The sequence below is a fragment of the Octopus bimaculoides genome, chromosome 3 (assembly GCF_001194135.2).
Source record: "Octopus bimaculoides isolate UCB-OBI-ISO-001 chromosome 3, ASM119413v2, whole genome shotgun sequence".
NCBI classification, from domain to species: Eukaryota; Metazoa; Mollusca; class Cephalopoda; order Octopoda; family Octopodidae; genus Octopus; species Octopus bimaculoides.
In genome coordinates this window covers 146,399,731-146,417,623 of record NC_068983.1, presented here as the reverse complement: position 1 = coordinate 146,417,623, position 17,893 = coordinate 146,399,731, and the positions used below count along the sequence as shown (strand labels likewise).

Below are 17,893 nucleotides of genomic sequence, written 5' to 3'. Positions count from 1 at the left end.
GCCACCCATGACCGGCCATGATGAAATACCACAAGGTATAGAAAATACGTATTCGCCTTTATATATTTGATCCTTTATATTGAACACTCAATATTTCATCTATTCAATAAGACATATTCCATATATTCAATAAGACATTCAATACTTTATTTCATAGTACCATCCATTTTTATTTTATATTATATATTGTATATTATATTATATATTGTATATTCCATATTCTATATCCCACATTGGTTTTGCAGGAATATAAATAAAACATAAAAAACAGACAGTGTTGGAACTCTTTTAAACAAAATAATATATATATATATATATATATATATATATATAACGCAAATATTGAGCAGTGTTCCACAAGGAGCTGTCCTTGGGCTACTGCTGTTCATAGTAGCCCTTCTGGACATGCCCACGGTCACTCGGAGAGCCACAGTCACTAGCTACGCTGATGACACAAAACTATCTCAGGCAATAAAGAATCCTGATGATATCATAAGCCTGCAGAATGACCTAAATGCAATATACAAGTGGGCAGAGCAAAATAATATGCAGTTCAATGCAAAAAAATTTCAAGTACTGTGCTACAAAGCCACATGTGCCTCCAAACTGGCATACACAGGACCTGGAGGTACTGCAATCCCAGAACCACAAACAGTAAGAGACCTGGGCATCAACATGTGTAGTGATGCATCATTTCACATGCACCATTTCCAATATTCTGTGAAAGCATGTCTGGTCAGAGGGAAATATTACCTTACTAGGGAATAGGTGAGAGTTTGCAACATGAAATTATCCCACTTCTCACCACCACCACCAGTGTCCTTCAAGGGCATGTCTTAACATGTCTTCACCACCATTTCTCTCTGTTGCTCTCTTTACTCTTTTTATCCTGCTCTCTAACCCACCCTCCTTTCTTTTCCATCTGGGGTATCCATGTATCTACTCTACTGCAAGACATCTATCCCTGTCTCTCTATACCTTTCATCTCTCATCAGCTGACACAAAACTACCTCCCTCTGCCTCAATACTACTCAATACTACCCACCCCCAGCCAAGGGATTTTTGTCTTGCAAAGTACTTGGCGACCTTGTCAGTGCTGGTGCCATGTAAAAAGCACTAGTGTTGGTACCATGTGAAAAGCTCCTAGTACACTCTGTAAAGTGGTTGGCATTAAGAAAGGCATCCATCCATAGAAACCATGTCAAAGCAGATAATGGAAGCTGGTGCAGCTCTTTGTCCTACCTGGTCCTATTAAACTGTCCAACCCATGTCAGCATGGAAAATGGATGTTAAGTGATGATAAGGATATATAATTTTATCAGTCATCTTCCCCCTGTTGTCTCTTTTATGAGATTCAACATCCTGAGGTTTGCCTTTACCACTTCTTCCCAGTTTCCACTTCCTACACCTTCTGCAAGTTCCTTTCAATTGAATTGCTTGGCATGTCTTCACTTATCTCTCATTCTGCATACTCATAATATGTCCGCCTCAGCACAATCTCCTCTCATGCAGACTAGACCTGATTGTTCTTATATGCACTCTTCCTCTTCACTCATTTCTTGTCCATCATTCATGTATGCTAACATTAACATTTCACATCCAGCCGAGCATGCTCACACCATCTCTTTCCAGCCTTTACATACCTTCAGCATTCATTGCTCTTGTTTTACTATTATGTAATATTGTATTGATACATCATATCGACATTTCTCAACTGGGGTTCTCCGGAATCCAAGGATTCCACAAAAGGTTCCATGGGGTTCTTTGAGAAAGAGTGAAATATGCAAATGCTAATTTCATGACCATAATATTACTATACATGCACTGGTTATTGTAATATTATAATATAAACATCGTCCTATCTAACCTGTTATGTTATCATCAGATATATGAGAGAAAGATACAGTATATAATTTTTTTTGTGCCGGGTTCCTTGAGACATGTAAATTATTTTAAAGATTACACAAGGGTAAAAAGGTTGGGAAACGCTGCATCATGTACAAGCATCATACTATCAATCTGCTCTTTACTCTGAGAATCTTTGTTGCCCAAACAGGTAGTAACTCTCTTCCCTGTTCTTACACTGGCTACTATGTGTTAACAACACCCACCTCCACTGCTGACTAAATAACAGAAAATGTCAATTACTTGTGAGTCTTCTAGGCATTTGAAAAAATACATTTCATAGACACACTTACCAATAATTATTTCCGCAAACTACAGAGTATTTCTTCTCTGTCAGCCTATGTTTTTTTTTTTCTGTTTTTCCATTGCATCCCTTGTGTAATCATAGTTTACTTGAGTACACACTATAGAATCCATACTTGCTTCTTTGCTGCATATTGAGCAAAGTCTCTTCCTAGATTGCAGATAAGTTCCTCTTGATTTTTCGGCTCATGTTTCCACATTTGAGGTTTTTCCTTGTTAGGTATCATTAGTTTAATAGAAGTTAGGTATCTAGTTTACTGTTTGATACTAAATCTGCTTGAATTAAGGTCAGCTTTTGGTGAATGTCAACTGAAAATTTTGCTTTCATTACACTATTTATGATTCATATATTTCTTCTATTTCTTCCAGGTTTTTTATCCAAGGTGCTGCAATCAAGAATTTAAGAATCACTTATGTTGCTGGGTTGAATTCTATATCTTGGCAGTGTAACCTGCAAAAACAAAATATACAAAGAATAATATATTTTTTTTTTCATATAATCTAAATTTTATAATCTTGATCTACTTCCACTGAACGAATTATAGAAAAGAATTAAATATGACCATGGGTGATGAGTCCCTGTATGCTGCAATGACCATTCCCGTTATTATTGGACCCATATTGGAAAGGGTATGTTGTAATTTTTATAAAATTCTGAATTATCTCTAAATGCTGCTTATTGTTGTATATTTATAGAGCATTATAAATTAATTATTTATAGAGCATTATAAATTAATTATTTATAGAGCATTATAAATTAATTTCTACTTAAGATTACCTCTTTAGTGACCATATTTTTTTTATGAAATGCACTGCCTGTGTGCTAAAATTTATTTCTAAAATGAGAGTTTGAAGATATTTAGTAAAATAATAAAACTGTTCATTATTAAACTGGTGTCAGAAGCATAGCAAGAAGTGTTTACATAAAATTATGACAATAGGTTATTATTTAAATATGAATTTTTTTTAATGGGTAGTTTTGTATTCTGACAGTATCACCTGTAGTGACAATGGTTCCAAAAAGTCATTGACCTTTCCTTTGGTTAAACATTGATAGCATAGGAAGGAGAGACCTCCATGTAAGGTTAACTACTAGTCTTCTTCAAAAAAAATCTTGCCTAGATTAGCACTTACATGTGCTGATGCAACCTTGGCCAATAGAAACTCTACTTGTTTTTAAAACTTAAAGAATAGATGCTGAGCATAACTACGTACTTTGAAACACTAATAACTTTGGATTCAATTATTTAGTGTGTTAATTTTTCAAGAATCCCACTCATACATGCCAAGAAGATAGGCCTAAGCCAGTAAGAGAATTAGTATGCTTATTATTTCTCTAATAATTACTGCTGCCTTATAAATTCCTACTGTGTTTAACCCTTTCGTTACTGTATTTATTTTGAGATGCTCTGTGTTTCTTTGTTATTTTAAATATAACAAAGAATTTAGTAAAATAACTTAGTTATCATTTAGCTAGTGTTAGGAACATAAATTATGACTAAGGTTTGGTGGAAGATTTTAATTCAAAACTTATGAAAACAAGACATTTATACTACAGAGCTAGAGGCAGTTTCAGCCGGGTTGGTAACGAAAGGATTAAACAGTATATCTTCTAATCCCTAACATCTACACAAACTAATTTTGGTAGCTTCTAAGCAGTCACTCAACCTGCTAGAAATAGCATCCAAATTACACTATTATCTTTTTAAAAAAAACAACACACTGGACAGTATAGTCTCGACTGTACAGAAGGATGGGATGTTCAAAGCTGGACTGTGTAATGATAAGTCTATTAGACTTGTGATTAAATAATAACAACTTTGACAAGGATGCTTACCAAACAATAATTCAAGAAGCATTTTTATGATAATAGCTCAGAACAATTGTAATTGATTTATTAGTCCTTCATTTGAATCCTATCTTTATAGCACTTCATCTTTCTGCTATATAGAAATTTTGATCAAAATCTTCTTCACCCTATTTCATCTGTTAAGTTTGTGGTTTGAGCGAACAATTCAGTCCTTTATTTGGAAGTATCAGACCAGAGTTGATTAGGTTAATTTGGTCATAAAAATGTTTCTAGTCAGCTTAGAATTTATTTTTTAATTAGTCACAGGTGTGACTGTGTGGTAAGATGTTTGTTTTCCAACTACATAATTCTAGATTCAGTCCCATTGTGTGGCATCTTGGGCAAGTATCTTCTGTTATAACTTCAGATCAACCAAAACTTTGTGAGTGGATTTAGTGGATGAAAATTGAAAGAAGCCCATCGTATCTGTGTCTTTGTGCATGTGTGTATGTTTATGTATGTGTCTTTGTATATATCTTTGTCCCCCACTACTGCTTGACAACTTGTGTTGGTGTGTTTACATCCCCATAAGTTAGTGGTTCAGCAAAAGAGTCTGATAGAAGAACCAGGCTTTAAAAAAAAGAAGTACTAGTCATTTCATTTGACTAAAATTCTTCAAGGTGATGCCTCAGCGTGGCTGCAGTCAAATGGCTGAAACATGTAAAAGATAAAAGACAAAATATATTATCTAACTTTGTTTTATATCTAAAAGAAAATTGTTTTAGAAAGAGATCTATAATTGGCACATGCAACTGTGGTAGGCTGTGCACTGGCAACGATCTTGCTCGAAAATCCTACGAAGGCCAGTCAGGCGGTACTGGCAACGGCCACGCTCAAAATGGTGTATTTTATGTGCCACCCATGACCAGCCATGATGAAATACCACAAGGTATAGAAAATACGTATTCGCCTTTATATATTTGATCCTTTATATTGAACACTTAATTGCCTGTCTGAGTAGGCGTAAAGTGATTATAGATACACACTCTTAACGTTTTTCATGAATTCGTTTCTAAGAGCTAATTAAAAATATTTTTCCACTGAGTTATTGTTTGTCTACATTTTATTCAGTTATCATCTATAATACTATAAACATTGTTTTGCTTCTTTAAAACAACATATAAAATATTGTTTGTTGAAAAATATGTGTAACAGTTTTATCCTTTTCCCCTCCTTAGCTTGAGCAGGAAGATATGGCAGCAGCACAGACTCTGAGAGCAGCCTTTTGCAAGGTATTTATATCACTTCGTTTCTGTTTTTGTTGCTTACAATGCCATAGTAGTTTGTATATATTCTTCGAAAAGTGCTTTTATGAATTATCTTGAACTGTTTCAAAATCAAGTAGTTTTAGTTTATAATTATACTTGAACAAGTCTGTAAAATTGATTCTCTCCAGTTGTTATTACAATTGATCTAAATTTTACATAATGCCCTCCAGATCTCTCCAGTCTGTAATCCTTTTGTTGTTGTCAATTGTTACATTACTCTATCACCTTTCTGTTGAATCTGCACCATAAGTCATTCAACATCTAGATTCCGACAATTTTGACTCCATACTATGTTCTTGCTTTGTCTGTAATTTGCCTTCATCAGCATCAACATATGTCTACTTTTCCATATTGGCAAGTGTAGGAAATGTTACAGTTGAAATCAGTTCTTATAAGAAATTATTATCCTAAATTACTTAGAGACTATATCTCACTCCTATTTTACATTTTTAGTATGGTTTTTACAACTGGATGCTCCTTCTAATGATTACACTTTACAGACTGTTATAGGTGCATGTTATCATCATACTAGCACTAGAGAACATCTCTTTTTCCCTATATTGACTCTTTCTGTCAGCCACTTAAGGGAGTATATGAAATGCATTTTATTCTTCTACTAGAGAGTTTGACATGTCCCCAGAAAGATTAAAGAGTTCTTTCTACCCTACATTGTTTCAGCTCATTCAAGGCAAATGGCCAAAAGGGTGATAAATGAGGGTGTTGAAAGAGAAAAGACAAAGGCAAGAAAGTTAGAGAGGAGATTAGAGTAATAGGAACAAGAGGGTGTTAGAGGAGAAATTAATGGAAGAGAGCAGGATATTAGCTGTATGTTGGTTGCTAGGAGATTGAACAGCATGAGCCATGTGATTGGGGAAGAGAGAGTGATAGGAGGGAAACAGGGTGATAGAAAAGAGAGTAATGAAGTGAGAGATTGTGGAACATGTCAGCAATGAGCGAGAGAGAGAAAAAGAGAGGGGGGAGTTATAAAGGCTAATAATGAGTAATAGTAGAAGGAGTGACAGGTGACAATGTGTAAGGCTAGCAGTAAAGGTTTGGAGTGGTTGTGGGATATGGACAGTTCTGGTAACATCCCTTACTACACTGGTGACATGACGAGAGAGATGAGGTAATAATAGAGACACAGAGTGATAGGAGAGAAAGTGAGTGATGGTTAGGGAATATCAAAGAGAGGAGAGCAATAGACAGACGTAAAATGAACATGTTATGTTAGAGAGATCCAAATATACTTCTCAGCATCCATTACTAGCATAATTTTTGGTGCCCATTTTGCCATGTTTGCATAGGTTGGGTTGGCCTTCTCCTGTACAGCACTGTGCAACTTGTTGCAGTCTTTTGTTATCTTTTGTCAAATTCAACTTCTTTAAATCTATCTTCACCACTTCATCCTGTGTCTTCTTTGGTTTTCTGTTTCACCAGATTTCATCCACTTGGAGTACTGGACACTACTTTATACAACTGATTGTCCATACACGTCATGTGCTTGTGCCAACACAGTCTTCTCTCTTGCACACTATCTGATTCTTCTTACATCTAACATTTCTCTCAGTTCTTTTGTGCTCTATCATCCATAGACAGTAATATTCCACATCTGGCAGAGCATGTTCAGCTCATTTCTTTCCAGTTACCTTAGATTTTCAATATTTAAGGCTTACATCTCCCTACCGTGCAGCATCACACTTCAAATACAAGCATCATACAATCTGCCCTTCACTCTAAGAGAGAAATTCCTTATTGTCAGCAGAGATAATAACTCCCTGAACTCTTTCCACCCTCTTCTTTCTCTGACAACTATGCTTTCAGAATACTTACCCCCATTGTTAATTAGATCACCTAAGTAACAGAAGCTATCAGCTATTTCTAAGGAGCCTTCCAGACATTTGAGGGAATCTCTTTCATGTGTTCTTTTACTGCATCTATCACATAAAGTCTTCTTTCTCTTTTATTCTGCTTGTGATTCTACTATATCTTGTACACTCGCAGTTTGCGCTATATACAATTCATAGGATTCTTACCTTCTCATCTGTGTAGTTAGCACATTTTCCTGATAGCTGTTGGGTTCTGTCTTTGTTCTTCCTACTAAAAGATTTTAGTCTTCGCTGAGTTTATTTTGTGGTCTCTTACTCCTAGGTTTTGCTTTCATGTTTGGAATTGTTTCTATAAATCTTTGAGAGATTGATATGTATGTGTGTATATATTTATTTTCATTTAGCATCCACGTTCCATGCTGGCTTGGGTTAGACAGTTTGACAATATCTGACAGATCTGTAAACTGTTTTGTGTGCCAGTATCTACTTTGGCATGATTTCTACAGCTGGATGCCTTTCCTAATGCTAACCACTTAACATATACTGGGTGCTTTTTTCATGGCACCAGCACTACTTAGATAGCTATGCAGCTTACCAGATTAAAATCCGCATTGACCGAATGAAGTTTCAGTAGAGAGGGAGGCAGCTTTACACTATCAGATAAAGATTTAAGTGTGAGAGAAGGGATCAGAAGAGAACATGCTTCTTGCTGTAGAGGAGTTATATGGCTGTTTACATTGTAGAAGAAAGGGTGGAACAGGAAATAATAGTGGTGAGATGTCAGAGTGAACCCTCAACATATGAGTTAAGTAAAAGTGAGTGGGAGAACAGATTGTTTGGATGGATAGAGGATGGGAGAGTGAGAGAGGGTTAGAGATAGAAATGGGTGAGAGGGAGAATATAATGAAGACCAATTGTTACGGAATTAGTAGGGAAGGTAGGTAGCATTGATAGAAATTGGATAGGGCTGACAGATGCATGTAATGAATGATGGACAAGGGGTGGGAATGACCAATGATACATAAATGATAGGGAGAGATGATGAGTAGCAGTGCACAAAGGGAGAAATATAGTATAGCAGCAGTATAGTAATATACATATGGTACTCTCTTACAGTCTGAGAAAGCCAGTCCTGCAATTTCTTGCTGAACAATCTGCACAAATAATTTGTTTATAGTGATCAAATACATAAATTCATAAAGCTATGTTGTTAATGGCACTAGAGTTAATCCTGTACTCAAGATGCGCTATTAATGACCAAGTAAATTAATTTGGCATCCATAGCTTGTCAGCAAGATTGTTAAAAAATGCATAATTATGTAGCTTTAATACGTATCGAAAACACATGCACAAAACAGCTCCATCTTTATGCATAATGGATTCAAACTTATTGGGTGAGTGTATTCAAATAGTCCAGCAGTAAATAAATTTAAACTGTGTACTATGTGGCTTCACAATTGGAAAATTTTACTGTGTAAATATGAGGGTAAAAAATTAAAATAGTTTATTGCCAGTGGTTCGCATGTGTAATAAAAGTCATAAGACATAACGTATTTTTACATATAAGAGTGTATAAAAATTTACGCACAGAGAATAGACCCTTGACAGGACTTCTCACATGCTAAAAAGGGTAGTTAAACCCAAACCATGATAAAAGAATTTCGAAAGGTACGCTGTTAATGGCATTAGAGTGAACAAAATGAAAAAATATTAGTTAATTCTGTACTCAAGTTTTGCTATTAATGACCAAATAAATTAATTTGACATCTGTAGCTCATCAGCAGGATTACTAAAGAATGCATAATTATGTAGCTTTAATATATACTGAAAACACGTATACGAGACAACTCCATCTTTATACATTATGGATTCAAACTTAGTGCACATATGTATACATGTATGTGCGAGTGTATATATAATAGGTTCAGGCATAGCAAATGGTGGTTGTGTGGTTAAGAAATTTGGTCCCAACCACATAGATTCGAATTCAGTCCCTTGGGCAAGTGTTTGGCCAACCAAAGCCTTGTGAATAGATTTCATAGGCAGAAACTGAAAGAAGCTTGTCACGTGTGTGTATGTGTACATGTATGTGTGTGTGTGTGTGTGTGAAAGTCTGTGCTTGTGTCTTCTTGTCTTGACATAATATGACAGTTGTAAATGAGTGTCGCTGTCATACAAGTAGTTATTCATTTACAATGTTCTGCAAGAACATGTCTGGCCATGGGGAAATGTTATCTTGCTTGGAAACAGGCAAGTGACAAGAAGGACATCTAGCTGTAGAAAATCTGCTTCATTAAGCTCACTTTGACCCATGCAAGCATATAAAAATGGATGTTAAAATGATGGTAATAAAAAGGATATACACACAGACATGCACACCATGTCTTCTAGCTATATATAACATGTTGGTACAGATCAAACCCAGATTACACAATTGCTGGGGTTTTTTTCAATTTAGAATAAGTCTTATTAAATATTGTTAATTAATTTTGTGTTGTGTGTGTGTGTGTGTGTGTATGCACATTCTATTGAATAATAATTACCATCTCTGTTCTCTTTCAGGTGGAAGCTGTGTATAAAGGGTTTGCTTTTGACTTTGTTAAAGCCTTATTAATAAAATCTGAAATTTATAATAAAATAGAGATGTGTGAAACCCTACTCAAGCTGGAAGGATTGAATGACTTTGAAGGTAACTATATATTTTGTTTTAGTCTGTAGCCTGTATTTTTATGTTCATGGATGCACAGTTTGGATAAATATTGGTAAAAAGAAGATAGTACACTTGCTTTTAAAAATCTTCTAGATTCTAGGAGTGGAGCTAACTGGCCATATCAAGCCCAAATATTCTACCTGTTTTACATTCAAACTAGTCAGGTCCAGCCTGTCACACCTCTTCTACAATATCATTCTAAAAATGAACAATCACATCTTCAACTTACAATTAATTCAAAACGCTGTGAATGAATAAGTATTTTACAAAGTAATCTGAATGCTAAAGAGTTAAATTACACTGTGTAACAAAGTTTTTATTTATTTTGTCTGTGATCAATAAGTGATATTTCTTATTGGCTTCTATTTAGAAATCAAAACGAATGACTAATATTCCCTTCAAACTTTGCTTTTGTGACCTGAACATCAATTATTTACAATGGACGGATAGGTGTCCTCATCTTGTTTGTTGTTATCACAATGTCTCGGCTGATGTACTCTCCAGCCTCCATCAGGTGTTCTGGTGGAATTTTCAACCCAACCCTTTATTTGACTAATGGAGTACATTGTTCTCATTCCTAAGATATGTTACTAATTTTTTTTTTTTTTAAGTTTCAGCTTAGAGCTGTGGCCATGCTGATGCACCACCATGATTTTGTTGATATTATTTTATCAAGTCCCTGCCTGGGATTAAATTTAGATTGCCTGTGGGCATATAGTGTAGTGGATAAGAGCACAGGCTACTAACCCTTGGATTCTAAGTTTAATCCCAGGTAGGGACTTGAAAAATAATATCCACAGAAAAATAACATTAGCAACATACCTTAGGAATGAGAACAGTGCACCCCATTAGTCAATTAAAGGGATGGATTCAAAATTCCACGAGAACGCCTGATGAAGGTTGGAGAGTGCATCAGTTGAAATGTTGTGATAACAACAGACAAGATGAGGACACCTGTCTGTCCATTGTAAATAATGTACATAATTCCTCATCTCAAAAATATAGAATAATACTGAACATCAATGTTTTTAAACAGACCTATTTTCCATTACCTTTCAGACAGATTCAGTGCTGAAGCAGGAATATCATTATAGCAAATATTCTGCTCAATACCACAGATTTCCTTGTCAGTTGCTTGACTGTAACCACTTGAGCATGTCCCTTTATGGCTGAAATATGTGCATTTCTGATCATGAGCAGGAGTAGTGGAGGAACATCATAGCCATGTGTTGAGAGGGATTTTGGGGGGTTTGAATAAATATAACAAAAGCAAAGTTTGAAGGAGATATTAGCCATTTTTCATACTTTCTAGGGACAAGCAAATAGGAAATAACAGTTGTTATCCAAGAACAAAAATCCTGTTACATGGTGTTGTAGGTAAAATCCAATCCATCTGATAGTCAGTTTCTATCTATGCAATTTCACATACAAAGCTTCTTGAGTCAGTCCAAAGCTATGGTAAATGACTCTTGCTCGAGATACCATGGACCTCATTGATTGCACAGTGAACTTTTTTACCCATTCATCCAAGCTACACTCATTATTTATTGTTCAAACATCAGTGAAGCAAATTCAAGTAGCAGAAACTTGAAACAGGACTCAGATAAACTTTCTTCCTGAATACTTTAAAAATAAATCACCAAGGAAAAATTATTTAGGGATGCCATCTTTATTTAAAACCTATTTAGTATATTTTATATATCATAAGGTTTGTAAAATAATTATGTTGTGAAGAAAAAAGATTAAGAATGTGATACATCTATTTTTTTTTAGGTATGGGAGTTACCTAATATCATATATCTACTTAGAAATTCTCTCTTCGCTACTTTGGTAATTAGGGTGAATGTCTATACTTTACTGAGGAGGTCTAATAAGACGGAAGTATGTCTGGAGTTGTATCCCATTTGCTGAAGTGATTAAAATAATACTAGAAATTAAGCTATCTTTTCCTCACTGCATTAAATATGTTAATACCAACTTAAATAGTTAAAAAAAATCTTATTACAAGCTAAAAAGTAAATAAATATACAGTAAAAAAAAAAAAGACCTTTGTAGTCAAGGTATCTTTACAAAGCATATTTCATGCAGAAGATGGTTGCTTTGAAATTGACAATAAAACAGAACTTGGTTATTCAAAAAAAAAAACAAGTTATAATTTTTCAGTTTATGTTCCTTTGAACACTCATATAAAATATGCTAACAACACAGATGTAAGAAAAATTAATTGAAGTCAGGTCTTTTATATTTTATTTTCTGTTGGTGTCTGCTCTTCTGAATCTGTTGATTATATGCCACATGAAGCTAAACTAATCCAATTAAATTCTTTTCTTATCACCCACTCTGTTTTAACCCAACCCCACCCTCATGCTACGTACTATTTGTAATCTTCCTTCCTCAAAACTGGAACTCTTTGTTTTTATTTTGTTATTTTTTTAAAAACTGCAAACCTGCAAGAATTCATACTGATCTTATTGTATTTAGTATAATTTTTCCATTTTTCTTTCTTTTCCCTTTTCTAATTTTTTTGTTTTTTCATCTTGGTTATTTTATTTTCTGATGTTTCTTTTCATAGAGTTCAAAATAACCCGTCCAGAACCAAGATTCCAGGAATTTAATCAAAGAGCAATTGATTTGAAAAAGATCCTTAGTAAAATTCCTGACCAAATATATGACAGAAAACTATTCCTGGAAGCTATAAAGTAAGTTACTTTTTGAAAATCATCATCATCATCATCGTTGTCATTTAATGCCTGCTTTCCATGCTGGCATGGGTTGGACAGTTTGATTGGGGGCTGGCAAGACAGAAGGCTGCACTAGGCTTCGATCTGATCTGGCAAAGTTTCTACAGCTGGATATCCTTTCTAACGCCAACCACTCTGAGAGTGTAGTGGGTGCTGTTTACGTGCCACTGGCACAAGGGCCAGTCAGGCAGTACTGGCATCGACTATGCTTGAATGATGCATTTTACATGTCATTGGAATGGGAGCCAATCAGGCAGCACTGGCAACAACCACGCTCGAATGGTGCTTTTTACATGCCACCAGTACGGGATCAGTCAGCCGGCACTGGCATCGACCACGCTAGAATGTTGCTTTTTACATGCCACCAGCATGGGAGCCAGTCAGGAGGCACTGGTAACGACCATGCTTGAATGGTGCTTTTTATATGCCACCAGCACAGGATCAGTCAGGTGGCGCTGGTATTGGCTACGCTCGAATGGTGCTTTTTACATGCCACCAGCACAGGTGTCAATCAGGCGGTACTGTTATCAGTCATGACAATGACTTCATTTGGCTCAACAGGCCTTCACAAGTACAGTCGATTGCCCAGTGATTGAAGATTAAATGGGCCAGTTATGCTGCACTGGCATAAGCCATGGTTACGGTCTCATTTGGCTTACTGGGTCTTCTCAAGCACAGCATATCTCTGAAGGTCTCAGTCACTTGTCATTGCCTCCATGAGACCCAATGTTCGAAAGTCATGCTTCACCACCTCATCCCAGGTCTACCTCTTCCACAGATTCCCCCTACTACTAGGGTGTGACTCTTTTTCACACAGCTATCCTCATCCTTATGCAACACATGACCACATCATCACAATCATCTCTCTTACACACCACATCTGATGCTTCTTAGGCCCAACTTTTCTCTCAGAGTGCTGACACTCTGTCATGTATGCACACTGACATTACACATACTAGCGTCATTCTTTGCAAGCATACACATATCCTCAGCAGTCATGGCCCATGTTTCACTGCCGCGTAGTATGGCTCTTCGCACACATGCATCACACAGTTTACCTTTTACACTGAGCAAGAGGCCCTTTGTCACCAGCAGAGGTAGGAGTTCTAGCAGAACTTCCTTTCCACCTTACTTCTTGGATGCAGCACAAATCTACACATTTCCATCCAAGCATCTCAACAATCTCACCAGACCTACGTTTCAGTGTGCCAACTCTGAGGGTGTGGGGCCTGTGAGACCCTGGGATAGGAGACAGCAGCATCATGTATGTGAAAAGAATGCTTGCATTTGGCAGAACTCATAAACATACAATAGCCTTCAACCTGCATACCCTACACCATCATTTTATGCGCTACATAATCACTACATTACATAGGAGATGAACTCTAAGTAGGGTTGTGGGAACATTAAGCCTTTGGAGGTGTTCGTGGGAGAGATGTCCAATAGAGGTCAGAGGGTAGAGATTTCCAGTACATGTGGTGGGGGGTGGGAAGGGCAGGTGCACTGCGAAACAACAAAAACTCAGGCTGCTGGTGTGAGAAAATATTAATGATAATAATGAGATAGAATTGGGCATTTGAATTCTTGACTAGAGCTATAACCAACAGTTTTCGGTCAAACCAAACTGTGACAAAATTAGATAAATGAATGAATAAATTACAATAATAAATGAGCGTGAAAGAGAGGGAGAAGGGAGAAAGAGGGAGAGTTGGGTTGAGCGAAGGGATCTTAAGTTTTTTTCTCTAAACATACGGCATAGAAGATGAAACTGTGTTTACATACATAATGAAATGAAATAATTAAGTAATTATAATTTGTGCTGCAAAAGAGGTTTTAGATGTGTGCTAGGTTGGAAAACACAGTTGCTTATCTGAACATCTTCTGATTTCTATTCTGTGTGGCGAGGTATTAAAATATGAAGTAGAGGAATCTGAATGAGCTAGTTTATGTAGGTTAACAAATAATGATTCTTCTTGCATTACTTTATACTAATGAAACTTGTAAAAATCCCATAGATTTGCTCATGGATATAACTACATGAACACAACTTATTTATTAATACTGTTCCTTGTAAAAATATAATCCTTATCAGCTTACAAGGTCTGTTGATTAAACAAGTTCAATATTTACTTTCTTCATTAATGATTATCCTTTAAATTAAAGTACACATAGGAACATAATGGACACAACTGATTAAATTTTCCTCAGTAATAATATAAAAATATTATTTTCTTGTATTTCCTTTCACTTATTACGTCTATAATTTATTGCAATATTTCATTTAAATGAAGTGGCATTAAACATCATCATCATCATCATCATCATCTTTTAACGTCACTTTTCTCTAAGTTATAAGTTTCTTCTTTCAAATAAAATTTCTGGATTATGACCCGAAAGGTAGGAAGATACCGTTATATTAATTAATGTATAGATTATTATTTGAGATAGAAAACAAGCAGAATCATTACAATACTGGAAAAAATGCTTTGCAGTATTTATTCCAGTTGTTTATGTGCTGAGTTCAAATCTGCCAAGATAAAAGTGTAAACTTTTTTGTAAGTAAAAAGTTTCATTTTTCAAAAGGATTCTAGAGTATTACTCAAAATGTCAATAGAAAATAAAGAACTATTGGGATCTTTTTTAAAACGGGGGCCACATTTTTCATTAACGAAACACTTTGAAACTCGGAACACTGGTAGAATGTGTCATATAAAACATCTTTTTCTCTTAGTCTTCTTAAAAAAAAAAGAAATCCATAAATTATTCCATGTTAAAGTTGTCGTATTTCTGTAATTTCAACCAATCACTGACGTCCATTCAGCCGATATACATTAAGTGCCGACTACATAAACAAACGATTCTGAAACAATTAACCCTAACCCTAACCCTAACCCTAGGGTTAGGATTAGGGTTAAAGCAAATTTAAAATGAAAAAAGCAAATAAAACGAAGAATCGTTTGTTTATGTAGTCGGCACTTAATGTATATCGGCTGAATGGACGTCAGTGATTGGTTGAAATTATCGAAATAAGACAATTTTTTACATGAAATAAATTCGAATACAAAAATATTTTTCTGTTCTATAACACAAAATAGATAAGTATACGAAGTTTGAAAGTCTTTCGGTACCAAAAACACTACGTAAAACATTAATGAAAAATGTGGCCCTCGTTTTAAAAAAGATCCAACTATTGTATTAATATATAGATGTATTTTTGATAAATTAGGTTGTCTGTTATAACAAGTATTTAACTCTTTAAGCTGCATCACTTATTTCCCCTTACAACTCCATAAGCCTTGCAAATTTCTAAAACATTGAAAAATAAACACTTCTCAAAGCTTTGATTTTATTCAAAATTTCTATAAAACTTGCAGAATAGATGCTATTTAAATGCAAGAATTTTTTTTTTTTTTTAGAGAATATACTGTATAATATATAATGCAACACATGACAAAATATATTCTTAAGATTAACAGAAAATATGAATGCAATTATACATTAAGATATGAGAATCAAAAGAATTATTAAAACATTTACTTTTCATAAATATTGGAAAAATTACCCATGTGAAATTAAATGTGGTTGTAAGCAATCTATATACTTAAGGTTACCAAGGAAATTCTCTTAAATGGCTTGTGCTGCTTATTCTGTTTTGAACAATTTTTACGGACTTATGTTAAGTAAATATATAAACTAATAGCAAAGGGCATCTCAAGATTAGTTGTGCAAGTATGTTCCTTGCAACAACATTAATATTTCAAAATCTATTAATATCTTTATGTACTATATATGTCCTGAGAAAAAGTATTTTTCAGATATAGGTTGATCTCAGTATTCCTTAAAATTCTAAATATATAATATTAATGTTTGGAAGATAAATACAAGATTTTGTATGAAATTGGACATAAGCTCACTCGTCTTTTCTGTGGAAAACCCTTGCTATATAGTAACTAGTGAGTCACATGACTGAATTCATTCTTGAGATACCTCAAAAAATTCAGTTTCCATGTAATGTATCTAAAGTATATTAGTCTAGCTGCAACACTGCAAACTTCTAAAACTTTTGTTAGTTCTCTTTATTGCAGTCACTGCTTATTGCAGCAAGTGGCTTTTATCTAGCATTTCCTATTCATGACTTCATGGTCTTTGTTATTTGAGAGTTACTTGTCTTGGTCAGAGATACAACATAGTCAGTGACAGTTACAAGGTATGGACTGCTTGGTTATATGGTACTTTCATGCTCTTCATATATTTGAGCACATGCCAAATTTTTTTTGCAAACAACTTGCAGATGCAAATATTACCAGTTGGTGCTATACTTGCTCCATACCATTTCTTTGCCTAACAGTAGATCCTCTTCAAGTTTGTGTCATATGATTAAAATTATTTTCATTGTATTTCATTGTATTACTATGTTTTAGATACATCAACAGTAAGCAAGTGTTTGCTAGCAGAATTCCGTATTTGAACCACTGATTTTATTCAAAATATCTATAAAACTTCCAGAATAAATGCAACGTTCTAGATTAGGCACATACACTGAAATACTTACAAACTATTTTTTCCCCATATTTTACAATTCATGAAGTGACATATAATATCCTTATCTTTCAGTAAATATATTCATATTCCAATCTTTTTTCTCTTTTTTCCAGAGACATTGCTAATGCAATTCGTCTGTTGTTGGATTCAGTAAATCAAGTTACTGCCAATGAAGTACTGAGACCAGATGGAAAACAGGTATGTAGATATTAACATAAATAACATTACTGCACTATGTATAAAAGCATCCACAATGTAATAACAAACCTCAGCTTTACAACTACATGATAATGAGTTATCACCGTCTGAATGTCTTTTCTTCTTTTCTTCCCAGCTTTTTTCAGCTGATAGTCCAAATTTTTTAAATGTGATCTTATTCATTATGAGCTCTTTCAACATATAACTTATTGTAATATTTCATTTACATGAAGTAACATTAAACATATAAATATAAACTTTCACACACAGACACATATTTATATATTTATAACTGATAGCAACAGAAGCAGTATTATTACCAAAAGGCAATCTTTATGTCCATCTTAACTTAGGTGTTTAGAACACCGAATACTGCATTATAGGTAAATAATGCAGTACTTGGTGTTTTAACAAAATATGTTAAGTTGACATAAAGACATATATATATAATAATATTAGGGATAAAAATCCAAATTTACAGGTAAAAACCCAATTAAAATCAATTTATTAAAAATTAAAATTAAATTAAGTTTCACAGTATTAAATATATA

At 34.6% G+C, this 17,893-nt stretch overlaps 1 protein-coding gene across 1 annotated transcript in view; it reads left to right on the top strand.

Moving 5' to 3' along the window:
• LOC106882772 (programmed cell death protein 10) overlaps positions 1-17,893 on the top strand; it is a 41,433-nt gene that overhangs the window by 12,615 nt on the left and 10,925 nt on the right. The window contains exons 3-7 of the mRNA XM_014933555.2: positions 2,578-2,838; positions 5,236-5,289; positions 9,714-9,840; positions 12,434-12,560; positions 17,258-17,342. Of these exons, the coding sequence (XP_014789041.1) occupies positions 2,767-2,838; positions 5,236-5,289; positions 9,714-9,840; positions 12,434-12,560; positions 17,258-17,342 (465 nt within the window). The 5' untranslated portion in view covers positions 2,578-2,766. The remainder of the gene's footprint in view (positions 1-2,577; positions 2,839-5,235; positions 5,290-9,713; positions 9,841-12,433; positions 12,561-17,257; positions 17,343-17,893) is intronic.